At 43.5% G+C, this 27,877-nt stretch overlaps 1 protein-coding gene across 3 annotated transcripts in view; it reads right to left on the minus strand.

Moving 5' to 3' along the window:
* Window positions 1-27,877, minus strand: part of ELMO3 (engulfment and cell motility 3) — a 593,731-nt gene that overhangs the window by 171,834 nt on the left and 394,020 nt on the right. For all 3 annotated transcript variants that reach the window (XM_069653870.1, XM_069653880.1, XM_069653889.1), the window contains one exon: window positions 13,132-13,210. In XM_069653870.1, coding sequence (XP_069509971.1) covers window positions 13,132-13,210 — 79 coding nt within the window. The remainder of the gene's footprint in view (window positions 1-13,131; window positions 13,211-27,877) is intronic.

Raw genomic sequence — 27,877 nt, forward strand, 5'->3', positions numbered from 1 at the left:
CCAGTGTGTTAGGCTAGATGCTTTTGGCAATTCAAGGCATTCAATATCCTCAGATGAGATACAACACAGATCAGGAATATAATGCAGCAATTCAAGTAAGCATGAATGGTTCAAAAAAGGACTGGAATATGTTGGATTCGTCTCAACAATGTTGATGTATTTAGAGCCAGAAAACCATGGGTTGACCAAGGATAGGTTCACCTGGCTGTGCAGCGCATCCCAGCAGTTACCTGCTCCTACGCCCACCCCTGTCTTCAGATTAGATGGGACGACCCGGGGAGGGGGTGTAAAGCTGGAGGGAACTGCCTTTGCATGCAAAGAATCTTGTATACTGCCAATGACAGCTTGCTCCGCACTAGAGTCAATCTGGCTTAACTCCATCTGGGTTGAGGACGAGTCTGTTTTTGGAAACAGAATGCTAGTAGGTTGCATCCATTTGTCAAGGGGGCCCTGTATCAAAGCCTGTCTCGTAGAACCATTGTTTAAGTCATTGGAGGTGATAAAATGACCACGGGGTAGCAAGGAGGCTTCACAAGCAACATTTTCTTGGACCGCTTTCTTTTTTATAAGAGCTAATGAATTCAACACGTTTGTTTTGCATAGACGGACGAGGAACTTGTTGCCTTATTTTTTTCAAGGGTTTGGCAGAACTGTTGAGAAGAGACTGCTCCATGCCTAAGGCCTCAGCAGCTGACTCCACCAACTCTGCAATGACTTCGACCAATTCTTGGTGTGGGGCCCTGCCTACAAAGGTCAGTGCCCTGCTGCAAGAGCAGCAGGGCCATCATCCAAATCATAAATGTAATTATGGGCCACCATGGGTTCACCCCATCTGCCTGGCTGCCAAAGCCAGGTTTTATGCCAGGGGCTGAGCTAGAGTCAATGATGACATCCAAAACAAGAGCTAGAATCCAAGACGGCTCATGCTGATCTTCTGCTAATTTCGTACAGAAAAGCAGTAACGCATCTAGTTTTGCAATGATGGGATTTAACATCGAAGGGGGATGGGGTAATACATTATTAGACCTCCATGGGGAAGAAGTACTTAAAATTGCGGTTTCCTCCATACTTCCCTCATCACAAGGGGAAATCTCTAAGGATGAAAAGAGCTTCTCCAGCTCACGACTTGCAGAGAGAGCTATACCAATAAGATTGTCATAACTTGTACCACCAGGGCTAAGGGAGTTGTGCTGCAACCTCCGAAAATGGTTGAGAAGTGATTTGTTGTTATCGATCGTAGGTGAGTCATGAGGAATTATTTTTCCGGGTTACAACTAATGTTTTTACATGAGGCAACTTCAATAGCTGACAAACCGGATACTGGGCCTCCATCTGCTGTGGCAGAGGTTTTATTGTTAAAATAATCCACAATAGTCATCTGAGGAACATTCATAGTTACACTTTTATCCTTTTTGTCTTTCTTAGTGCGAGGGGTAACATGTAAGCCCGATAGGCCTTACTTAGGGCTACGGGCAGGTTTCCCCAATCGCAACGCGGCACTGCGCAGACCATATCTTTGTTGATTTGTGCTTTTCTTCTTTGCTGACTGGAAGATATCATAACGCAATATTCCTGGTTTTAACTGCTTATATCGGGGAAAGAACAGTTATAGGTGTGACTCTATGTGGAAGTATGGACAGAGGAGAAGCAGGCCTATAAAGTGAACTCTGCAAACCAAAATGTCCTTATCCAAGCGTACCTTACAGAGCTACACTCAATTTGCACAACTTAACAGGCGAGTGCCAGCTCCCACCTCCTGTTCTCCACAAAGCCCAGATTCACACACCCCTCTCAGGCCCCTCCGGCCAGGCTTAGGAGAGGCCACACAGGCAAAGACCCACCTCCAATAAATCATTGGGGTCACACAGGAGCAGAGCGGTCCGATGAGGCACCATACAATATTCATTGTTCTCTATAAAGGCTCTCAAGCCATCGATGTGGACACACAAAAAAAGCTTACTAGCATAGGTGCGGCAGCGAGTTTGATGGGGTTGGCAAGATTGACAGGGTTCACTTCCACAGCCTTGTGACTTCACGCAGCTCTATGACTCACCTGCAGCAGGGACACACCATCCACCAGTCCAGAAAAGCTAGTGGAAAAAACCTGTCGGTGCAAGCCGCACCGTTCACAGTACTCAGTAATCAAAGAATCAACGGCCGCTTCCAACACCCGTATTGCCCGTAACGCCACGATGATTGAAATTGTACACAAGCGATAGAGTTAAACACCAAAGAGAATACTGCATTTCTACTAATTAATTTTTATAACACCCTACAAACATACAAGTCTGTTTCATCTCTGAAAATATTTAAATAATTTTTGGAAGAGTTTTTGACCCAAGAGAAATTAAAAGACTCTTACATTGTCATAGGAGGTGACCTAAATTTAAACATTGGAAATGGTCCCCCTCATGGCCTTTTTGATCAGAGGATTTTGCATTAGGCCTGACAGAACCCACATGGTTGACCCCTGTATGACCCCCACATGCCTACTGGCTCCTAATGATATTCCTGGAAAATGCACTTTTAAGGGGCATCATAAATTTGTCTTAGAAAGTCAATGTAGTAACCATCACCCCATTGTGCTTAAAATGAATTGGCAATTAAACTGGTGAAATGTGATTATTACAATATCGCATTTAAATCGTGTGGAAATGGATGGCCAAAGAGTCAGATTGAAATGGTCAAGCATTAATGATACGTCTTCAACACAACAGATTGTAAATAATAACAAGGAAACCATTAACCTTCTTTTGTCAGGTCATAATAATGCTCTGGAAGAAATTATAGAATCATATTTTAAATTTTTTAGTTACGCATCATATTGGTTTTTTCTCCAAACAGGCCGTAAAATACTAGTTATAAAACTAAGGGATGGTTTAATGAAGAGTGCACTCAGGCAAGAAAAAGATCTTCTGACCACCTTAAAAAAACACTAACGACTAGCACAGAGATGAGTTTGGCCCATATGCATTACAAAAACACCATCATCTCTCGGAAAAAAACGTCCTAGACAAGGAAGCCTGGGATTCAGTGCTTGCGGATGTAGTTACCACAGACAACTGCAAATTTTGGTGAAATCGCTAACACAGGCCTGGCCGTCTCGGCGGAGGATTCTGCTTGGGTATCCCACTTTACGAATATATTCAAGGATAACCACATTACTGTCCCTTAAGAGATCAGCAATGGGGTGGGTCACCCATTTCGTCTGGTATAGCCACGCTGGCAAATTCGTCTAATCCCAATGCAAGCAGCATGTTATTTTCAGTGGCAGAAACCCTATTTGCAATCAGTAAGCAAGCACCGAACGTTGCCAGGATTCTTGCAGATATTTATAAAAACTAAGGGATGGTTTAATGAAGAGTGCACTCAGGCAAAAAAAAGATCTTCTGACCACCTTAAATAAACACCAACGACTAGCACAGAGATGAGTTTGGCCCATATGCATTACAAAAACACCATCATCTCTCGGAAAAAACGTCCTAGACAAGGAAGCCTGGGATTCAGTGCTTGCGGCTGTAGTTACCACAGACAACTGCACATTTTGGGAAATTGCTAACACAGGCCTGGCCGTCTCGGTGGAGGATTCTGCTTGGGTATCCCACTTTACGAATATATACAAGGATAACCATATTACTGTCCCTTAAGAGATCAGCAATGGGGGGGTCACCCAATTCCTCTGGTATAGCCACGCTGGCAAATTTGTTTAATTCCAATGCAAGCAGCCTGTTATTTTCAGTGGCAGAAACCCTATTTGCAATCAGTAAGCAAGCACCGAACGCTGCCAGGATTCTTGCAGATCTTTCTAAAAATCTTCCAGGATTTTGGTCCTCCGTTTTTACAGTTGCTTTCAATTCATTAGTGAAGAGGGGACAGATTCCAGATAGCTGGAAACAGGTGCTTTTTATCAAATTTTCAAAAAAGATATGAGAGATAATACTGCCTTAGACACCCAATTTAAAATCTTTGAAAGAGCTCTGTTGGGAAATATTGAGGACTGGGTGCAACAAAATAACGTCCTCTCCGAAACACAGCTGAGGTTTAGGACACTAACAAGCACAGGACTAATTCTTAATAACAGCCAATTCTGTGCTTGCTAGACGTAAAACGATTTATCTATCTTTCATGCACCTGTCGACCGCTTTCGACAAAGTTAGCATGCACAAGTTGTGGGCAATACTAACACAAGCCAATTGCCCCAGGGATTTCATAACGGTACTGGGGAACATACATAACGGTACAAAGCCTGTGTTAAAAGTGGAAGAGTGGGACACTGTACTGAGTATTTCACTATTAATACAGGGGTAAGACAGGGGTGTGTTTTAGCATCTCTGCTCTTTTCCCTATACATAAACGGCCTTCAGAGAGCTTTGTCTGAACTGGGGACAGTTGTGCCGAAAATTGGAGGGAAGAAGATTTCAGACCCTGTATACATGGATGACAATGTCCTGATTGCACTAACCCCTACGGCACTTCAGACACTTGTTATGGAATCCAATAATTTCATTAACAAACTAAAATTAGAGCTTAACGCATCTAAATCTGCGGTCCTCATTTGGCACTGCCCAGGGAAGAGAATGAAAACCCTGATATTCATCTGCAAGGCCTCTACCATACCTGTGATACAGGAGTATGATTACCTGGGCATCTGCTTTAACAGCACCTTATCAGGTGCCCCCATTTGGATAAACCTAATTCCAATATGAAACAGGCAATTGGAAAGGTTTTTCACTTCTCCGGAAGGTGCAGGTCACAGCCGCTGAAAATGTTGCTGGAAATATATAACAAACCCATTGGTGGCAAATTATGGGGTTTCGCTCTGGGGGTTTGGGATTTTTGACAGAACTACAGACGACCAAAATCTGCTTCTTAAAAAAATCCAAGGCCTCCCACAATCAGCCCCAAATGACGCAGTACACCAATAACTTGGGGTTAATTTTATTGAGGATGAATTTACGGCTGTTACCTATTCTGCACTGGTTGAGAATTTGAAGGAACCCTCAAGCAACTTTAACCCAATTCTTAATCAGTTCATTGATAGAGAACAGAGCTGCAGTAACCATTCCACGGATGAAATATGTTAAAAAAAGGCCTTTCCAGCATAAGCGCACTGATGCACATTATGCCTAAGAAGCTTTTAGCGCAATCAATGGTTAGTCATCTAAGAAAAGAACTTCAGTCTCACTCAATAGTTGCATGAGAAGCTTCAGAGCTGGCAAAACCTAGTAATAGGAGACATGTAGTTATTTCTACAACTACTATTCAATGATACCTAACCTGGTTTGACCACATTTATGCAAGGCCTATTATAACTCAAGCAAGATTTAACTGCTCACCTCTTAGTGCGGTCACATCCAGGTGATTGGGTACAACAGTTGATACTTCTTGCCCACTATGTGGGGACGCTAACAAAGATTTGCTTCATTTTTACTTTTTTAGACCAGCAAACGCCCCCATTAGTGCTACGACACTTATCCCACTTCTACAAAATAATGGCTTTGCACGGTGCCGTGTGGCTGTTTGCTACCTATTGATGGTGGACACTCCAGTGGTTAGATGGTTGACGCTAACCTTTTTGAAACTAGCAGTTAAAAGATGAACGGCTTGCCTGGCGGACTCTTGTATTTCCCTTATTGTTATTACATATTTGCAGTATCAACACTATCTACATTCGGCCCACAGAATATTAGGCTATTCTGTATTTTTGCCTTCTCTATAACTTTAATTAAATCATGTTTAATATGCGTATTTGTATGGTGTTGAAATAAATATTGAGTATATTCTGGTGAATAATAACCAATATCAAGGATTAAAACTTCGCAGTTTGAAGAATCATCTACAGTTTCCAAGTCACTGTTTACCGAAAGCACTATCAGAAATTAAATAACCCCCAGTGGGGAAACAAGGGTGTGCAGCCCACAATGAAGGCTTTTTTAGCATAGGTCTCTCTTCTACAGTTTATATAGTAGGCATACAATTAAAAACAAGAAGTAACAAAAGGGCCCTAAATCTGGGGCTCACTTTGGAATAAGTCCTCAGGAATCATGTCTGCACCAGGAGCTTTTCCTTATTTGGGGATTTAAGGATATTGATTACCTCTGATAATCTGAGCACGATGGCTGTTCACTAATCGCCTGATATGTAGGTACAGTTGGGACAATGGATGTATTGCTAGGAGCTGGTTTGTTAGAACATAAACACTAAAGTGCCTTAACCATTTGTCCGCTGGAATTGTCAAAGAGGCTTCCAAGTGATTTCCAGAGGCTGTAGACTTTGCCACTAATTGCCAAAATGTCCTTTTGTTTTTGCCAATCATGGTTTATGATCACAACCCAATTCCCATAATTGGTGGCTGACTGCTTCTGAACAAGAAGAGATTTATACTCACAGCGAACAACATTACTGGTATCTGTGTTAGAACGTGTATCCTTTTGCGGTTCTACAAACAAATTACTTTCATTAACCTGCACTCTTTATTAAACCACATTTTATGCTTTGTATATTTAAATGTTGTCTTCAAGCCCAAATTTGGGCATGTTACATAAAGTGTTATTAAACTGCACAAATCAAAATAAGCTTCACCCATATCTAAGTTCGAAACCAAATTCTAAAAAACTGGAATAAGCCCAGACGAAATATTTGGTAGAAAATATTCAAGACTAAGCTTATGCCACTGAACTCTATATCTGTTATTTGCGTAGGGTAAAAGGTATCTATGAGATACATTTTCAAGAGCACTGTATCCTGATCACTCCCTCGTCTTAGGGTGACCTCTAGACCAACGGCCAGATGCCAACCCCCCAGATTTAAGGGAATATAATCAAAATGAGACATAAATAAACAAAGCTCCACAAAATGAGAAAACAAAAACTTCAAACACTCAACCTCTTCAATTGTATATCTTACACCTATAGACACCCACATTTCTAACCTTCACTTGGCCATCCCTTAGAGCCATTAGTGATGGTAACTTCAACGTTCGGGAAAGCTGTTTTTAAAAATAAGCTTCTAGGAAGCAGTCTATATTGCCAGTCTCTATAGAAACATGTCAGTCATAATAGTTAATTTCTGCTGCTAAACCATCTATAGTTCAAGATGATATTGCAATTGGACTAAGGGGCACTGAAAGAGGTTTATTTTCAGGGTCTGCATCAAGTGGAGGGGAATATCATCAATCGGCCTCAAACACATCATCACAAGAATTATCTGTGGACATCTGTGGACAGCTGGACAATAGGTCTAGCCAAAGGGTGTCTAGGGTTCACCAATGTATCAGGCATACTATTATCAGATAGCAAGCTAATAGACTTACATAAGGTCAAACCTTTTTGTGGAAAGATCCTTAAGTCCATCACAAGGAGGCCCTCTACCAAACAACCTCTAGTGCCACTCTAATTATATTGAATATAGACAGTTAACTGTATCCAAATGTCTATATACCAACAAAATGTCTTCTTGAATAATGGATCAACATCCTTTAATATGGCAGCAGATTTATTGATAATAAATGTAGTTCCGTTCTCATGGCGGATACCGGGGTGCTGTGTGGGACTCCCAGGACAGTGTGCACAAACTCATTTTTTAATGCATCGAATATATATGCCGGCACATATGCTCACACCTAGCTAACATGAAACAGGATGAGGAGGACTTTTGCCCAGAAGATTTTCAAGCAGGTAAAGCCAGCCCTGCTTACGTCTACAAAAAGTGTTTGAACCCCTCTGTTATCAAATGAAGCATATTTGGTTGCAATGGACATATGTCAGACCCAGTTATGTTCTGAAATGAATGCCCTTAATTTACCCCTCCCTCAATAATAGGATAAAGGGTATTGTATTGTGTCCTGCTAAAATGAAAAATCTTGGTTTTAGCAAGGAAATAAGATGTTCATCCACAAGATATTAATAGATGGTCATCAGCCTTGCCTCCATAACTTGATGGGTTAAGTTGAGAATTACAGATTCCTCTGCACATAAAGCATAAAGTATCCTATTCACCCTGTTATTGTTTTAAGGAAGACCTCAACATATATATATTAGAGTTCAAGTCTGACAAGTACAGTAAAATTAGAAGGGAGCAAGTGGCCGGCTGACTACTTTGCTGGTTTGGAAATTCTGCATGATTTTACTTAGCGTATCACATATTATGAGATTAACAGATTCATTATAAACCACGTGGATCGGGGTCAAATGTCCCTGCCACTTATAAAGCTTAGCTCAAGGAGCACACAGAACATTTCTAACAAGGTGATCAGAAGTTGGAGGAAATTCTGGTAACATCACAAACAGATACTCCTCATGTACAGCACCGTCATCCTTCTAGGTGCGGGGTCTGCGGGGAAGGATGTGGGATTCATCAGTGCAGGGTGTTGGCTGGTGCAGTTGGGTCTTCTGGTAGGGTGCCGGAAGGGTCCTGTTTTGGGCTGAGGTTTGGGGTATGGGTGTTGTGCTTGCCGTCTGTGAGCGATTTGGGTCTTTCCGGCAGGATGCCGGGCGGGTCCGGTTTGGTCAATGTGGTGTGTTGCCGTTGGTTTCGGGCGGTTATGGTCTTTTTGGCGGGGTGCCGGGTGGGGGCAACTCTGGTGGGTTGTTCGCTGGCCCTCAGGGGTTTGGATCTTATGGCAGGATGCCGGGTGGGTCCTGCATGGGTCTAGACTTGGTTTTGTAATTTTGGCCTCTAGGGGGGGGACGGACCGGGTGTGTTCCTCTGGGTCAATGGTGGTGCCATTTTTGTAGGGTGGTGGTGGTTCTGGTGTATATACGTTCGGGGTGCAGTACTATTAGCGGTTCTCTAGCACTATGGGTACAGGCAGGTGGTTGTTGGGTGTGTCTGGTTTAATAGTTCAGAGTTCTGGTTCTTCCGTTGTGTTGGGGTCTTTGCTGGTATGTGGCCTGTGCTGTGGTCAGGGGTTTAGCGGTCGGGGAACCTTGCCTCCTTCTGTAAATTGGCTAGTGCAGGGCGTTGGCTGGTGCGTTTGGGTGTCCTGGGGTGTGGTGGTGTTAGCTGGGGCGCTATAGGTGAGGATGGGCACTGAGGGCGTGGAAGTGGCATGGCCTAGGTTGGTGTATAGGTGCAGCAGGCCCATGTTCCCAGGTGCGAGGAAGCTTGGAACTGGTGGGTGTTCATACTGGTTTATTTTCTTGTTCTCTAGGGTTTTGGTTGTCTCATAGCTTCGTGTTGGTTTTGTGTTTTCTCTTTTCATCGCGTTGTGTGGTTGTGTAGTGGGGTTTCTTTTGGGAGTGTTGGTTTTGTAGGTGGCAGGCAGTTGGGCATTTTGTTGGGTCCGGTGTAGTGGGTACTGGACATAGACATGGTGGCCACATGTCTGTGCGAGTATTGGGGCGTGTGGATTAGGATTTGTGTTGTTGTTTGCAGGGTGCCTAATGGGGGGAGATGTGCTATAATCCAGGGGCAGGGGCGCGTGCGTGTGTGACGCGTGGTGTCTGGGGTAGAATGTTGTAGTCGGGCGTTCGGAGAGTGGCAGTTGTAGCTGTGCCCGCAGGATGGGACGCCGGCTTGATCCTTGCAGGAACTTAACATTATCATCATTAAAGGCGTATGTAAACATACCTTTACTCTCGTGTGATACTTCATGAACCCTGGAACTTTACGTTCCATCCAAATTCTTAAAATAAAGGCTCAAACTACACCACAAATCCTACCATCCACCTAGCCAAACCCACCTATCCAAACTAAGCGCCCAACAAACCCCCTGTCCTGCATTCTGATCTCACGGCTAATATATGTAATTTGTAAATATATATAGTCTGGCCTCAGGCTCTGAAATTAAACAATATTGTGGTTATATATTCCAGTCGCTGTCCCTGGAATATGTTCCCACTCTTACCCCTTCACCACCCTGTGAACGTCGTTCTATCCAACAATGCAGTCATGGGAAGGTGCCTAGGACTGTATCAGCTCTCACTGTTCAAAATGGCACCCTGTTCTTCAATAAATACAATAAATAAGAACACGTTTGTAGCAGGGCACAATTATCCATAGTAGACTACCCTAAACCGAATCCTATTTAGATGTAGGGTATTGAGTTGCCATAGATCTGATCCTAGACTCTCGATATTAAGTATTTTCCAATTCATTGGGCTTGAAACGTCCAGCATTTTTTAAATAGCAGGATTATGTGTTGCCTTTTGCAAGGGGGCTGGGATTCTCCCTGAGCAACCTATGGAACTAAGCAGCAATTGCAGGACATCTGCCCGCCACCCCTGTCCTACCCATAAGATGCATGCAGGAAGGCCGCTTGGCTCAAACGAATCTTGTGGACAAAGTCTCTCTCTTTCCGCGGGTTCTCAGAAAACAGGCTAAGGAACATCTCCTTGAAATTTTGTGCTGCTCCTGAGGAGACCATGAGTACCTGTTCCGGAGTGCTGGGATCCAGTTTAAATCTGAGTCTGTGTTGATCGTCCCATCCAAGAACGGCTGGGCCTTTGGGTGAGAAGTATACTTTGGTGGTGGTAGACCTCCCTTTGAAATCAATCCGGGCTCTGATGTAGCCCAGCAGGTTGACAGTTGCACCTCCGAAGACTGTCGGTTTTTGCCTGGTCGTTCTGATTTCCACTTGTGCTTGTCCCATCATTTCCTTATACGTATCGATGGGGAGGATAGTGAGGTCTGATCCTGAATCTGCCATAACACGTGTTTCCATTCCGTCCACTTTAATGTTGCGGTGGGGCTTTTCTCTCCTGGCGTGGAGGGCATTGACCATGATGACCATGGGTCTGTCCTGTAGCTCGTCATCATCGCTTGAGGCGCGGTCACCATCGACGCGGGAAATGGTTTTCTCCCACCTGGTACATGCCGGAGACACGTGACCGATGCGCCCGCACTTGGAGCACTCCTTATTCCTGGCGGGGCAGTCACGATCATTCGCCATGTGCTTGGTACTGGTGCATCTATAACATTTCAGCAGATCCTTTTGTCTGGGGCCTTTGTCTCTGGGCTGTCGCGGGATTGCTTGTCTCTGCACCCTCTCCATTGAAGCTCCGCAAGTTCGGGTACGGGCAGGTGGCTTCCCGCCTCTTTGCGCCTGCTGGAGGTTTCTTCCTCTGCCCTGGCAATTTGGATGGCCTTGTCGAGGGTCACTTCTTTTTCTTGGATGAACTTGTCCTGCACTTTCCTGGAGTTAGTGTGAACGACCAGTATGTCGCAGATAACTTGTTCTGCGTTTTCGTCGAACGCGCAAAGAGAAGCCAGCTCCCTCATCCTGGTGAGATAGTCGTCCATGGGTTCGCTCCCTTCTTGTTTACGGGTGTAGAACCTCAGCCTGTGGGGCACCACGTTCTCCTTATTGGTGAACCTCTTCACAAAGCGAATGGTCGCCTCCTTGTAGACATCGTTGTCGTCATCGACTACTGGTATGGCAGTTAAGCTGGAAAAAATGCGCTGACCTTCATCCCCCATTGCATTCAGCAGCATTGCCTTCTTCCTGGCGGGGGCATCCACGGAATTGCTGGGGTCCCAGGTGAAGGTAGAAACGCAGGGAGCGGTGTGGCGTCTTGCATGGTGGGCCCGTGTTTTTTTTTTGGTATCCTCGTCGCCATTTATCTAGTGGCCTCTAATGATGACAAGACACTCAGATGGGTCTTAACTGTCTTTATTAACAAGACAAACTGGTGGGCATAACTTGTCCTTGAGCAGGGCAGGGGAGTTACTCACAGATGCAGTTTGGACCTCCCAGTTACTTCACTGGCGGCAGGATGTGCTCATGGATTGCACGCTGTGAGCTTCCAGGGCCCCCATGTGGCCTTGGACGTATGTGCTGGGAGCTGGACTCAAGAGACTTCTGTGGGCCTCATTTATAGTGGCTCCTTAACAGGAGCAGTGCTGTTTGTAGACCTCTTGGTCTGGCGCTCCGCCAATAATGCGGCAACGTTCTCCCCGATGTTCTCATCAGAGCGCGGGCTCGCGAGATCTCGTTGCATCGAGATATCGCGAGATCGCGCTCCTGCGATCACGTGACGTCCCCACACTTTCCTTTTTCTAACAGATCTCAGAGGACATTCTCTTCACTCATTTGGAATCTCTATAGTGAAAGAATATACAACATGCCTGGAATCAGAACTAGCAAACGGGAGCTGCAGAGGAGTCAATCTGATGTTTGGGATAGCAGGCAATTACTGCCCCTACTGGTCCACATTCTGAACCCTCGCTGCTGCTCAAAGTACCTCCTGTTGTCACTTGCTGTCCATCTCCACTGCCCCTGCTCAGGGCCCTGCATGTTTGCACTCAGCATCTGCCTCTCATGCACCCCACTGCCAGTTCCTTTCCCACCACTGTCACTGCCAAGAAAATGGAAGAGGGGCTCTATCTTTTCAAATGGATCTCCTGCTTTCCCTCACCATGTGCGCCATCTTTGATGCTCGTGCCTTTGTTACTAAGCACTGGGGCCCAGTTACGCTTGCACTAGTAGCCTTAAAACAAACTCCAGTGGATTAATGGCCCTGAGCCATGGCTATGCAAACGCTGTTAACCTGGGAATTTGAGCAATTAACAGCTGGTACGACCTAGAGGCACAGGCTATAAGGATTATTTAATCGTAAATGATGCTTACATTGTCATTCCATTGAGATAATGCAGCAATTTTCCAGTAACTTAAGCTTGTATTTTTCTGCCTGTGTTTTAACCATTATGTGCGATAGTGGGAAGTGTGCAATGCGTTTACCTGTGCTATACATGTTTTGTGTATCAGGAGGAAGATGCCAGTCCTGGTGCGAGTGCAGTAACGGTTACTGTGTGCACAGGAAGTGTGTACTCTTGACGATTGTGCTGTAACAATGTATGTATGTGAGGAAAGCTTGTACTGCTGCGGTCCTACCCATGCATATTAGCATGCACATTAGGGCACCGTCCTGCCTTGGACTCATTCTCACACTCTCAGAATGCACCTTGCCCTACATAGACTTCATGGGGATGACCTTCCAAAATAAAATGGCTCATCTCAATCAACATCAAAGGGCTCTCCCACCAAGATCACCTGACTGGACCCGCCTTTGAGACTAAATAGGTTCACAGGCATGCCATTCTGCAACTGTCTGTCACACGACGTAAGCATGCACCACTTCCGCCCATCAAATGGTGTGTGGAAAATGTCGCCTTGCCAGCACACACTCTTACCCTCCTCTCTTCATCATCTGCGCTCAGCAGTAGGGCAATCAGTAACGCCATGGCTTTCAGCTGGATCAGGGGGTTCAGCCTAAGGAAAAGAAAGAGAAAACTTATAAAACAGGTGACTCACTCACTGAATGAGGATCATGTGTCATGCAGGTAGGAAGGAGCACAAAAAGCAAAGTCCGACAGCAAGGAAGGAAATTGCATGTTCGTACAGGTGGTACCCTAATAGAAAATACTGCACCGAACACTAAAACACCAACTAGAGAACGAGAAACAGGACACAGCAGACACTGGGGCAACTGGATTCTGGAATCAGCCTCCTTCCACAACCAGTACAGAAAGCATGGTAGGGCTGATGATTTGCGCTTCAACACTCTAAATTCATTACACTCATGTGTAAACCAACGATAAAAACCGTATTATAAAGTTTCTGAAAACTATTTAATAGTGGTATGGAGCAGACATGTGTTTTGAGCCTTGGTCATCTTAAAGGCAACTCATAAGAGCATAGGTTGTAAATGCTTGTGTCAGTAGAGTATGTCTCGTAAGAGCGCGCATCGTAGGAGTGCGTGTCGTAGAAGCACCTGTCATAGGTGTGCATGTCATAGGTGTGCATGTATTATAGGAGCATGTCTTGTAAGAGCGTGTATAGTTGGAACATGTGTCTTAGGAGTGTGTGTCGTATGACTGTTTGTCTGTATACATTTTGAATAGAAGCAGTATATTTATTCTAAACAAGTGTAATGTAAATACTCTCCATGTCCGTGTACATTTTGTATAGAGGCAGTACATTAATTCTGAGCATGCATATTGTACATGTTGCAAAAGAAGGTCTGGTAGTCCATCTACCAGCACGAACACAGCCCATTGACATGTTCTTGGGTGGATGGCCCCGGGGAGAGTCTCAACCACGCTTTAGCTCACTGCGCTTTTCACAGAGGAGACATTTCCATATGCATATCAGTCTTTGTCCCACCCAAAGGCAGTCGAGCACCGAACTGCTAGGCAAATCTCCTCTGAACAAAGAGTACCAACAGCAACCCCAGACACGTGTTTCTGCCTAGTCGGGCCTCATCAGTGAGGTGGAGCTGTGCCTCTCTGAGCACAGTGAGCAAGGGGTCCATGTCTGGATTACCCTGGTAACTTAGGGTGAGACCCCAAGTACCTCAAAATATGCAAAAGAAGGTCTGGTAGTCCTCTACCGGCACAAACACAGCCCATTTACATGTTCTTGGGTGGATGGTCCCCAGGAGAGTCTCAACCACGCTTTAGCTCACTGCACTTTTCGCAGAGGAGAAATGTCCATGTGCATATCAGTCTTTGTCCCACCCAAAGGCAGTCATATAGAATTCACATGTCATATATCCCTCCTATATGTAAGAAAACTCACATAAAAGTAAGGTATATAACATTTATACAGCTCCTACATGTACGCAATTTACAGTCTTTATACGTTAAATGTAAATATGAAAAATTATTTCAAAATCCATCTTGACCTTGCGTTTTCATAAATATATTAGCATAAATGTATGAAATGTACATCTCCTACAAGTAGGTGCACAGTTTGTATAGAAGATTTACATTGATTCAGACTTTCATAATAGTGTGTGTTTATGAGCATGTGTCATACATTTGTGTGCCGTAAGAGCATATGTTGTAAGTGTGTGCCATTAAAGCATGCAGAAAAAGATAACACAGCTTAAGAGTGTGTGTTGTAAGAGCCTGTCATAAATGTATCAAGAGCATCTGTGTCATAAGAGTATGGGCCTCATTACGAGTCTGGCGGTAAGCGCAGCGGTAAAACCACCTGGTTACCGCCGGACTCGTATTACCATTCCGCCTCCGTGATTCCCGGAATTACCGGGGCATTACAACCCCGGTTTTCCGGGAATCACGGAGGCGGAATGGTGTAAATCCCCATTCCCATTGAGTCCTCTGGGACTCAATGGGAATGGGGATCATGGAAACACCGGCAGCATCTCGTAATGCTGCCGGTGTTTCCTCGTCCGCCTGCAGGCGGCGGTGTTAAACCCGCCAGGTCAAACCTGGCGGGAACATCACCTCCCACCTGCAGGAGTCGGGATCAGGCGGTCCGGAAACAACGGTGGCGGCGGGTTTACCGCCACCGTTATTTCCGGACCGCCTGACCTGTATGTGTTTTAAGAGTATGTGTCTTAAGAGTATGTGTGGTAAAAGTGAGTGTCGCAAGAGTGAGTGTCGCAGGAGTGTGTGTCGCAGGAGTGTGTGTCAAAAGAGTGTGTGTCAAAAGATTGTGTGTGTCAAAAGAGTGTGTGTGTCAAAAGGGCCTGTGGGGTAACAGCAAATGGGGAAACAGCAAGTGGTGTAACAGTGCATGGTTTAAGAGGCTCTGTCGTATGTGTGAGTGTCAAACGAGTAGGTGCCTTGAACATGTGTGTCATAAGAGCGTATGGAGTAAAAGCATAAGGAGTAAGAGCGTAATGTGGAGAATCTGAGGGGATTCACACCAGGGACCCTTCTCATGTGGCCAGGGGAAGGCAGGCGCTCTCTGATCCCGACCCTGGGGGTAGTGTACTGCGGGAGGATCACATGAGGGGGGAATTGGACCAGGAAGACTGCTACGAACTACTTTTCAACTTTCCCGTGACCCTGCCCTTCTGATGGCCTTTTGTCACATCAGAGAGGTAAAAAGACCTAACTTTCCAAAAAGGGAATACATGTCCCAGAATCCCTCAGGTACTGTGACAAAGAAGAGGGCTAAAGAGGCATGCAGGAGTCGAGGTCATGCACCTAACGCCAATTAACAAACGTGATGGGCATAAAAGGCTGCGGCAGGAGGGAGCATCAGAAAGAAGCTGGAACAGGAGCTGGAAGGTCGTCAGCAGTAGTAGTAGAAGAAGCATAACAGGACGCTGGCAGTTCACAAGGAAGTGTGACCAAAGAAGGGACCCCCCAGCAAAGGAAGAGAAGATTTCACCTGCAGGCTCTGAGTCGATCCTGTGCTCACAAACCCTGTTTGGCTGTGGCTGCAGTGGAAGAGACTGAAAAACGCTGGCACTCTCTCCAGGTGCGCCTAATTGTTTTGAATTCAGAGCTGAAGTCCTGTATCTTACCCGAGGCCTGTGTGCAGAAGCAAGCTGCGGGAAGCTGGAGAGAAAAAGACTCTCCTTTTAACGAAGTCCAAACCGAGACACCCGTGCTGCGGAGAGGTGTGGATCCTGAGACTGCCTGTGGTAGCAGTAGCAGAGGAAACCAAGTCGGGAAGTGGAAGAAGCCTGCAGCCGTTGTAATTCTGGAGCCGGTAAATGAAGTGCCGTACTCCAAAGCAGCAGAAACGCCTTGCCGGTAACTGTAACCAGCTGAGGTTCACTTGCGTAGAAGGTAAAGCGAGTAAACTCCTTCGTAGTTGTGAGAAGTCTTGGTAAACAAAGGAAAATGTATCGCATGCTTATCCTGCAACCGCAGAAGTGCTTGCATGTGAAGAAAGTCTTTATTGTTCCAATATTACACTAAAATCATTAACTGGAGAAGTTGTGTGCCGCCTATTAACAGGGGGAATGGTTATGATTTAACAAGCCGTGGCAGACTTTCCCAAACAGTTACAAGAATATCTCACTTCAGAAAGGCTGTGTATGAAGTGTTGCGTTTCCTGATCATTGTTGAAGATAAATGCAATCCATATTAAAGGGAACGCTAGTAACAAGTTGAAGTTCACCATCAAGAAGCAATCACGTATGCCAAAATCTGGTTTTGAAGTGAACCTTGACTCTTGTAACGTTCTACATTTAATTGTTGCAGAAGTTGTTGAACTCATAAGCAGTATAAGCTTTGCCAAAGCCAGTAGACAGAACCTTCTAAAGCAGACGCCAACGCAATTAAGAACTGAAGCTCGTTGCCTTGAAGTTGTTAAAGCTAATACTACATCAGGGTCCTCTGATATAAGGGTGACAAAGTCATATAAAACTGGGAGAGTGGTATTGCAGCCTTGGAGACACAGACATCTGTAAAGTTGGGGAAGGGAGCTGGGTGCTTGTAAAAAAAAAATAAGTACACATCTGTGAAGCCGTTACTGTGGCAGTTAGAAGCTAAAGCAGATTTCGTGGTAACTACAAGATTTGGAGGAAAAGCAAAAAGGCTGCCCTTTCTTGTAATAGTGGAATGAAGAGTGCCAACCTGCAGAGGTCGAAGAGTCTTGCTTAAGTTACCTTATCATTTCCACAATATTAAGTGTGAGAAACCTGAAGGTCCCAGTGGACCTGTCATCCAGGTGGCCAGGACACGGCCATCACTTTTGGATCCAGTTCCTAGGGGTGGCCCAGTGCGGGGGGATCACCTGGGTGAGGGGTCTTCGGGGAGTGGGACACTGGATGGCGATACACGTTATCCCCTTCCCTGTTCCCTGTAACACCTTTACCCCATCCTACCATGTAGGGTACTTAGGAACTTAAAACTTTCACAACGCAAACACGTTCTCATGGACAGCTTGCTATGAGAGATATATAAAATGAACATATGCGGTTCATATATAAGAAGAACATTCATTGCGCTTATTACTTATAAGCCTTCTATACATATAAAAGCTCACATTAAATTGAGCTCTAACTTTGATGTGAACTTTCAATATGGACTAACACACGAGCCATACACCTGACATGTCCCAATACAATGGTCAGGCAGGGTCAGGCAATTATTGACCATCACGCACACCTGACTTCCATTACACTTGCCCACAGGGATAAAAGGTGGAGCACAAGAGCACACTCTGAGCGGGGAAAAGCAGACGAGGAAACAGCGGTTCCAAGATGGCAGTTTAACACGAGGAGAAAGACTGCGAAACAGAAGGGGATCGCAAGGAGTGAAGTGCCCTTGACCTTTTTGACGAGGAACTGTTACTTTCATGAAACCTCGAGAATAGAAAGTGTAAGACCAGGAAACCAGGCTGAAAAATCCTGAATTATGTGTCGTAGGGACCCAGGGTCCTCCCACATCGATAATCAAGGCGGAAGGAATTGCCTACTTCCGTGGTATTGTCCTTGGCTCCTACAACAAAGCAGCGGCAGTAAAATCAACACAGCCGGTGAGTTGGGGAGACCGATAACAGACCAGTCTGTGTTGAAGCCAAGGTTGCAAGCAGAAACATTGTACGGTGAGCGCTGAAGTGAACAGTGTATGAAATGCATGTGATAACCAACGTGAGTAAAATTGAACAACAGATGAGTGGAGATCAATTGAAAGCTTTGGATTAAATCAAATTTGTCTAAGAGTGAATTAAATTGGTCCAAGCCAGGCGGAGGGAGACTGATTAAACATTGTGTTAAAAAGGATCTGAGCCCGCCTGCGGGGGATCCGGGGTGAACCGTGCATCACTCAAGAAATTGGATACATGAAAATCCTACGAGCATTGTGTTAAAGGGGATCTGAGCCCGGCTGAGGGGGATACGAGGTGAATAGTGAATCACCTAAAAAATTGAGTACGTGTGAAATCCTGAGACAAAAACAACGTATTATTTGTTTGTCCCATAAGGCCCTCTGACATAAGACCCTGATGCTAATGTTTGAACAGCACCCTTGTGCTAGAGAAGCCAGAGACTGTGCTAAGCTCTAGTATGCTGCCTTGTACCGTGCTGAAAACATGGGGAAGTGAGGCCAACGGCCTGAATATCCTGACATATAATTTCTTGAACACTTCTTTCCTTTTTATAACATTGTTTCCAACACTGTATGTATTTAGATGTAAGGATTGGCAATAGTTTTTTTTTACTATAGGCCCTTTTGTTTTGAAAAGACACCGCTAGGACTGCTTTATTATTATTTGATGGTCGTAGCTTGCTCCCATCTTTTGATTTAGGATTAGATAGGTGTTTTTCAAACCCTTTTTGAAGTTCAATAAACACCCTTAAACTGTGGTCACTTGTGTCTGTCTTACTGTTGATCAGGAAAAATCGAGGCGGGCACCAGTTTTTAAATCAGTTATATGCTTAATTTGAAGATATATCAGGGAATCGGAGCAAACCTATGGGCCTTGGCGCAAGGTTGCATAAATCATAGGAGAAAGAGAACTAGAAAGACATTCTAATCCAAGGAATGCTCACTCTGTGCTCTTATGGAAAGTTGCTGCTGATAATAATATTGACTTATCAAATGTAGTTCAAATATCAAAACATGACGTTTGTTAAGTTTTCCAGTTATTTAATTGCATGAAAAGGCAAAATGCATCCAGCTATCAAGTGTCACAATTTTGTGTGCCAATGCATTTCGGACCAAGTCCGTCTTCAGGGCTAGGACACTAATTAATGTATCAATAAAGTGTGACAGTCAGTGAGTAATAAGGAAAAATAAAGGTTTACATACCAAATTGAGTTCAAATCAATGGATAGATGAGATAGAGCAAAAATCAAACAAAACATTACATTAGTTCATGCCTGAATGGTAAATTAAAATCATAACCAGAATAAAAGTAAAACATATGTAGCGACTGTCTATGAAAAACACATAATAATTACCTGGCTTGGAAGCCTTATGGCATATCAGTAATAGATGAGGCATAAATTAGGAATGCCTTAACTGCACTAAACATTTGAAACTTAATGTGTCAGAGAAAAAAGTGTGTGAAAAACCTTTAAGGGTTAGTAGTATAAATCTAAAAGAAAACATCAATTGCAACAATCATCCCGGAGTGAGAATAACATTGTGCAGAGATATACGTGGCCGAGGGGGTCTTACCTTAATGGTGCGTGTAACCGCGCACTATCAGAAAAAACCTTGGAGAATATGTTTAACGTGTGGAGTTTCTCTTTAGCTGTGGTCGCCGTTGCTAGGTGACATGACGCAACGCGTCCCTAAATGCGCTGACCTTGTGCACCTCGCGTCCCACAGGCCCTGTTACCAGGGACAACGGGGAAACGGCCACAGAGTGATTAGCAAAACCGCCATCTTACGGTTGGTTGTGCATTGCAGGCAGATTGAAGGCATCAATCCGGTCCGCTCAGAAAGGCGGAACACATTTCATTACGTGATGAAATGCAAATAATCAATACTAATTTAATCCAATGATGCGAAGTGTAGAATGAGTCTTGGAAAAGGTAACTCCTAAAAACATTCCGTACAGAAAAGATACAAGTGCTTGCAAGAAGCTTGTGGGTGATGTGTGTAAGTAAACAGCTGATAGACTACAAAAATAGTCAAAGAAATGTCCTGTAAATGGCAGAGACCTGGAGGGTGCAAATGCTAAGAGGTGTATGTATTTGTGCAGTAGTCGCCATCTTAAACACAATGAGCTTTCCAACCATAAAGGAGGACAAAAGAATCGATATAAAAATGTGTATACAACAGATCTTGAAACACAATTAGTCCTTGAGCGGGGTCATAGTACGTAGGGGACCTATTTGTTAAGCTATGGCAGAAGGTCCATATGTGAAACCGATGAAAAGTCAGTAGACAAAGGAGGTAAATGTCATAAGTAGCACATGTAGTTTGTCTCTTCATTGATGCCACCCGGGATGAGGGCATCAAGGCGGTCTATCCTCTGGTCGAGGCGAATCGTGTGGTTTTCATGTGTGTCGCATTTCTTAACTACATCAACTACTTGAAATCTTATTTGGTTGTTGTTGTGTTTCTTTTCATTCCAATGTCGTGCTACCGCTGAATTCCCATCGTTGGTCCTCATGCACGATCTGTGCTCATTCCATCGTAATTTTCCTTGGCGTTTAGACTGTCCAATGTAGTATCTGCCACAAGGGCATTTGATGGTATAGATGATACTGGGCGTGCCGCATGTAGCAAAGCTGTAGATTTTGATATTTTCCCCTGTCCGTGGGTGGTTGAGAGTCTCCTTTAGTCACAAACCGCAGTTACTGCAGTGTAAGCAGGGGGATGTGCCGTTTTTAATGTCTGCAGCAGTTTTGACTAGGCGGTCTCTGAAATTGGCACTTCTTTTATAGGCAAATATTGGCAACTCTGAGAGCAGATGTTCTGCCATCGAGTCACTGGTCAGAGTTCTCCATTTCTTCTTGATAGCTGACTTTATTCGATTGCTTTGGATGGAATAGCAAGATACGTCTGGCAGTGGTTTATTAGTCTTATCTCCAATTTTTGCAGAAGTTTGACCATCGTGTGATGGGTTGATGAGACAATCTGTTGCTGCTTTGATCTCCTCTGTCTTGTAGCCCTGTGCCAGGAACTTATCTCCCATTCTTTCAATTTCTTTCTCATATTCTACAGGATCATTCACAATTCTCTTAACTCAGAGCATTTGGCTATACAGTAGGTTTTTAATCAGGCTGGGTTGGTGGAAACCTAGCCTATGAAGCAGATTGTTACGATCTGTATATTTGTGGGAGATATTAGTCAATTATTTGCCACTTGATGGAGACGTCCATAAAGTGTATCTGTTCAATGGATGACTCATAGGTGAATTGAATCCTGGGGCCAACGGTATTAAGGTATGCAGAGAAATTGTCATGAAATTGCGTGTCATAAGAGCATAAGGAGTACGAGCGTACGTAGTAAGTCTGTGTCTGTTGTAAGTACATGTGTCATAAGTGAGTTTGTCCTAAGTGCGTGTGTCATAAGAGTGTGTGGTGTAATGCATACAAGTGTTTGTCATTTGGTATAAAGTAATGAAATACATGTGTACTTTACTTATGAAAAACTCACATTAAAGTAAGGTTTGATGTTGATGTATGTATAAGCATATAAGGCATATAAATGTGGTACAGTTCATACATGTACACAATTTACATCTTCTAAAAACTGGCTTTGATTTGAGTTTTCAGACGTATATTAGTGTGCATGTACAAATGTTCATCCCCCACACTTACGGTTCGTATATAAAATGAACAATCATTGTGCTTATATCTTATAAGCCTCCTATACGTATAAAAGCCCACATTAAAGTGAGCTCTAACTTTGATGCAAGCTTTCAATATGTACAAGAGGCCTATTGGAGTTTTACATTTAGTACATGTACGCAATTTACATCTCCTATATGTTTTATATACATATGAAAACCGACATCCAAGTCAGTCCGGACTTGAATGCGAGTTTTCATAGCTATAGTAGTGTACATGTATAAAATATACACACACACATACACAGAAATATATATATATGATCAAGCAACGGAAGCGTTGTGAATTGCGTTGTGTCGTGGTTTACCTGCAACTGATGCATAAATAAACTGGAAATTTGAAGGGCACTACAATCGATTGGTGATTTAATTTGAAGGATCTACATACTGGCGTCCGACTTTTTTAAGTGCCGTCTCCCCCGGTAGAGAAGACATGACTTTTCCATTTTCAAAATATATATATATATATTACACAGCCACACTAGTGGCTGTGTAGTTATGGTTAAGTTGCTGTTTCCATAGGAAGAGCACTTTTTGGGCGGCTTGTAACTCTGGTCTCCCTGGACGAATCCTCACCAAACTTTGCAAAATAGGTATTTGGCCACTCTGAACCTTTTTGCAAAATTTGGTGATGTTTGGTCCAGGGGAGGAAAAGTTATAGGGGGGGGTCCCAAAACGTCTTTTTTCCCATAGACTGAATGGGGGAAAAACCTTGCGCACGCCTACAGGCCAAACCGCTGGACGGATTTTCACAGATTTTGCGGCAGGAGCTTGGTTTCAAAATGGTAACACTCCGTCCAGTAGTTTCCTTTAAAACAACCAAAAAGTATGTCTGAAAAAATTAGTGATATCTATGTCCGCTCCGCGGTCACACTTCCTTGTTCGCTCCGCGGACAAGAAATCGATTGGCTAATCTGTAGCATCATACGCATTCCCTGATTGGTTGTGGAACAGCGTGAAGTGCGTCAGATTCTTTCGCTGCGCCCGCCATTTTTTGGTCGTGTTGTGGTGTACGCTGAGATCGGCGGTAACACATATGAAACAAGACACCATTGCACTTCTTTCACTTATGAAATACTGTTTCGGAAGGTGAGCGTTAATGAGGCTGGGATGGGATGCGGAAGCAGGAATGTCAAAAAGTGGTGTTTTATTGTCACCAAAGCCATACAGTAAATTGGAACTTGATGCTCAATATACGGCGAAGATTTACTGCGTCAGTGTTAAAATGTATTTAGAATACTATTGTAGTCATACTGGCGTCCTACAGTTTGAAATCTGAGGAAGCTACCTGCACTGTTTGATGGAAGCAGGCGGTCTGCACGTGTATGGGAGTAGCGGTTCTCATGAATGGATTCTCATATGTTGTTGCAAAGTGAGAATGTATTTGCATTCTGAGTGAAGGTCACTTGATGTGCTTTTTTGTTTGCAAGCTCGGTAGGCCCACACATTCCACTAAACCCATAAGGGTCAATTGTTTTTTGACATTGATAAAAAGGGAAAAATAAGCCACAATGCAGGGAGTGAAAGTTTGCAAAGAAATACCATTTGATAAGGTTATGTTTTTAAAACGTTTGTAAGGCACATGAAATATCAGTTCTCACAGAATCTTTGCTAGAAGTACATTGCTGTCTGATTTGATCTAAAACCAATGGAGGCGGTAAATATCATGTAAGTTTAATTTTGAAGACTCTACACCGGACCGACTTTAAATTTGTTATTACCAGATCAATAATTTTGACAATATAACTGAAGTATTATCTCTCTGTGCAGTTGTCAATTTTTTTTCACTTACGAAGAGTGCAGATTCTCCGCGTTTGCAGGCTATGACTAGACTTACTCTTGTTCAACGCTAGTATTTCTTCTTTAAAATGTCTTGTTTGACCAAATCGCTTTGTGTATCACTTTGCACGTTATTTTGGTCTTTTTTGAAATGACGAGATGTAATTTATTGTTACTTGAACATTATTTTTGTCTTTGTAACTGAAGTAACATCTTTCTGTGTAGGTGTCATTTTTTTTAAAGTTATGGAGAGTGCAGATTCTCAGCGTTTGTAGCCTGCCACTAGATTTACCCATGTTCAACGCGCTACTATTTCTTCTTTAAAATGTCATGTATGACCACTTCGATTTCTGTATGAGTTTGCACGTTCTTTTTTTCTGTTTTGAAATTGTTTGCTGAAGGCTGGGTATTGATACGTACTTTCTCTTACATTTTCCGACCAGCTACATCCTGCCTCACTGTGCATGTCATGGATTCCAGATGCCGAGTGATGGCTTCTTTGGATACAGATGCAACTGATCGTGACCGGCTGCCTGTCGGTCACAATTTTGTGGGATGATCGCGCCGGCCCCTCTTGTCCGTACGCTGAAGTGGCCATTAGGAGTAACATAACATGTTTTATGGTGGTGTAGGCCAAAGGTCATGGCAATGTCTTGGAAATCATTGTGCGAACAAAGGAGTTGCTTTATTGAAAACGCATACTTTGTGTATGGGAAAAGAACAACGTGTGACTCACCATTAACATTTATGATGACGCGCATAGAAACAATGTTACAATTTCATTGAAAATGGCCATAGTCTGATGGTCTGGGACAGTTTCTTGTGAAATAAAACTACTTTACAATTTCTAAAATTGTAATGTTTTCTGTTAAAAACCAGTGTATTATTTCAAAATACAACGTGGTACGTTGTACGTCGCTGTATGTTCATTTTAGGTTCTCCGTCACAGCACATAGTTTTGCTTTTTGCAGGCTGCCATGGAAAGCTAATAGAGCCCATCTATGGAACAACCGCCTTCCCTGCGGTGGGCCGGGTTATAACCAGAAATCCTATTTTTTTGTAGCACACGTTACTGCTTTGCAAATCTAGATTGTTAATGGCTAATGGTATTACGTCTATGTCCTTTACTGAGAAATTTAAAGTAGATGGAATGTATGCCATTTTTCTTTAAAAATATGTTTACACTGTGAAAGGTGGTTCTTAAAGGAATATTTACTTTGGTTTTGGATGGCTTTTTTTGGTAGGACACCTAATAAGGAAATTTGCTAAGGAAAATGAGGAAAGAGGCACCACACAGTTATATGGGGGGGTAGGTGGACTGCTAAAAATGTTGTGCGTTTGTTATTTGTAAGGTAGGGGCAGTGTTTCTCATGCTCCTTCATTACAGCAGTGGTGCTGTTTCTTTGGGAAGGAGGGATGGCCTTAGCTGATGTCGTTTTCAAATAACTAGACCTTTTGATAAAAGTATGTAATGTGTACTACATTGGTAATGGCTGACTACCAATACGTGTTGGAGCTGTGCAAGGGAAATGTTGAAGGTGGACGTTCCTACATCAATATAAAATGTATTTCCACACTGTCCACGAGGCATACATCTTATTGTTAAGTGTGTATGGATTCTCGGACACGTCACCATCCTGTACGCCAGCATATGGTCATGTGCAATTCTCCGCAAGGTGTGTAATTAAGTCAGAAGTTACTTTACATTATGGTTACGTGCCACTACTAAAAATCGATGACCTTTAGCAAAAAAACTTTCTTAAAGGGACGGTATGGTTAAGTTGCCCTACTAAAAACCTGTGAAATTCAGTAAAAAAAATTTGTTAAAGGGACGTTATGGTTAAGTTGCACTAATAAAAACCTATGAAATTCAGTCAAAAACCGTTGTTAAAAGGACTTTATGGTTACAAGTAAAATCTAAAAACCCCAGAAATTCGCCAGTTATGGTAAGCTAAGTAACCATAACTCATGCCACCACCGTGCCCAGCCCTGCTAAAACTAACACCCAGGACATCGAGGATGACATCACAAATATCATTCATGACATCTATGTGCATTTACTTTTCATGCAAGGGGTTGTGAATGTAATCTTGACAAAAAAGTATCAGGGATTATTGGGAGATGTGTAATAAATTACATTATTCATCACATAATGTCCTAAAGAACATTCCTTTGTGTTGTTCGTTCTAGTAAAGGAACCTTCTCATACAGAAATGTAGGTATTGGCTGCAGCATACACCACAGAGGTGCTATATTTGTAATTTTCCAAAGTGATATAATAAAACGGTGAATGCCTCTGTATTACATTTTTCTGTTCTTTGAAACATGTACTAAGTAGCTAATAATGCATCACATACTAGATATTTCTACTAATACACGCAAAACATAAATAGACTACAATGCATACAAATATGGAGCTTATATATGGGGACTAAAGTAAGCAAACAAGAGGCAGCGTCATTAACAACTGTGTTAATCCATATACATAATCCATATACATAATTGTATGCATGCACAAAAATGATTGCAGTGTTTCAGGCCTGCTTCGTCCTCTATATATGTACATCATAAAATGCGATTAACTTATAAGGAAACTAGTTCAAGAACATGTGAGAATAGCAATATCTATAAATGTAATACCTTTTGAAAGTTAAGTTTCTGACTGTCAGTAAATAAACCCACCCTGGCTAGATATGCAAGTGAACAAAAAGAAAGGGTTAGACATGTGATGTCATCAGTGATGCCATCATTGATGTCCTGGGTGTTAGTCTTAGCAGGGCACGGTGGTGGCGCAAGTTATGGTTGCTTAGCTTACCAGAACTGGCGAATTTCAGGGGTTTTTAGATTTTACTTGTAACCATAACGTCCTTTTAACAACAGTTTTTGACTGAACTTCATAGGATTTTATTAGTGCAACTTAAAGGCATGGTCTAGTAAAAAATGTTATTGTCCCTACGGGTCGGCCATGTTTTTTTAAGCCTAAGTGGCTCGATTTTAGAAAACTTTCCTATGTACCTTACCCGAGTTTTCGTCCATTAAGCGCACGCGAAAACAAGCACCAGGGAGCCGCCATTTTCTGATAATCCTATCTTTTCCCCGATCGCCCTGGCTGACCTGCTTTTGCGGCACTAAATCAATTCCCCCGCCCCTGAGCCTGTCATCAGCAGACTCGTACCGCCCATTTCCCAACGCCAAAGCACGTCTCGTGTCAACATTCGCTGCGCTTCAGCTAATGACGTGCCGCCATGGAAATGGCAGGACGCCTCTTTCCTCAATAAGTATAAACAGACCGTTTCACAACACACAGCAGCAGATTTTCGATTCCATTCCTCTCTCTGTGTTACTTTGAGTATTCTGTGACTCGTTTCAGTGCTCTGGTCAGCTACCTTCGCCGCTTGTAGCCCGTGTGAACAGATACCAGTACCACCGCTATAAATTATTTTAGTTTGTTTAACACACAATGGCTACAATAATGCCCTACATGTACGAGCCCGAGTATACCGAGGAGGAACTACTGGAAAGGGAAGCATGCGAAAACGATGGGGATTCGGATGGCAGTTGGCAGGACGAATCAACAGATGAAGAGCCTGGGCCTAGTCGAATGGACAGCGTCTCCACCTGGTGCACATGCAATCGGTGCGAGCTAATGCCAACTGAGGACGAGAACTGCTGCTGGCCTACATTTCGGAAGGCGAGCCACGACCGCAATGCATCACCGAGCTGCCAGACTTCAGGGCAGCCTGCCTCACACGGGCCGTGTTGAGAATAATGATGGTGCTTATGCACGAACTTCGAGCAACTGTTCGTCCTCGTAATCCGAGTAACGAGTAAGTATACTCTGCTTGTCATGCCACTCCTATTTCATGTTCTTCTACTATATCCAAAATTACATCTACATATCATTGTAACGCATGTAAGTCGTTCAATAGTGTGCATTGTCTAGATAGCATTTGTCCGTGTAAAATGCCATTAGTTACAAGAATTGTCATTAACAACAAACGTTTATTAAACTTATCTTGGTCATTTAAAAACAGTTTGTTTCATTCCTTTTCACAGGTGGTACAGGCTGGTGGCCTATCATTCCTTTACATGGTGGCTTCACGGGAGGCTTGGACACCGCGTTCGAAGAGTGATACCCGCCTG

This window comes from Ambystoma mexicanum, chromosome 1p (assembly GCF_040938575.1).
Source record: "Ambystoma mexicanum isolate Mex_15411 chromosome 1p, UKY_AmexF1_1, whole genome shotgun sequence".
Classification (NCBI taxonomy): Eukaryota; Metazoa; Chordata; class Amphibia; order Caudata; family Ambystomatidae; genus Ambystoma; species Ambystoma mexicanum.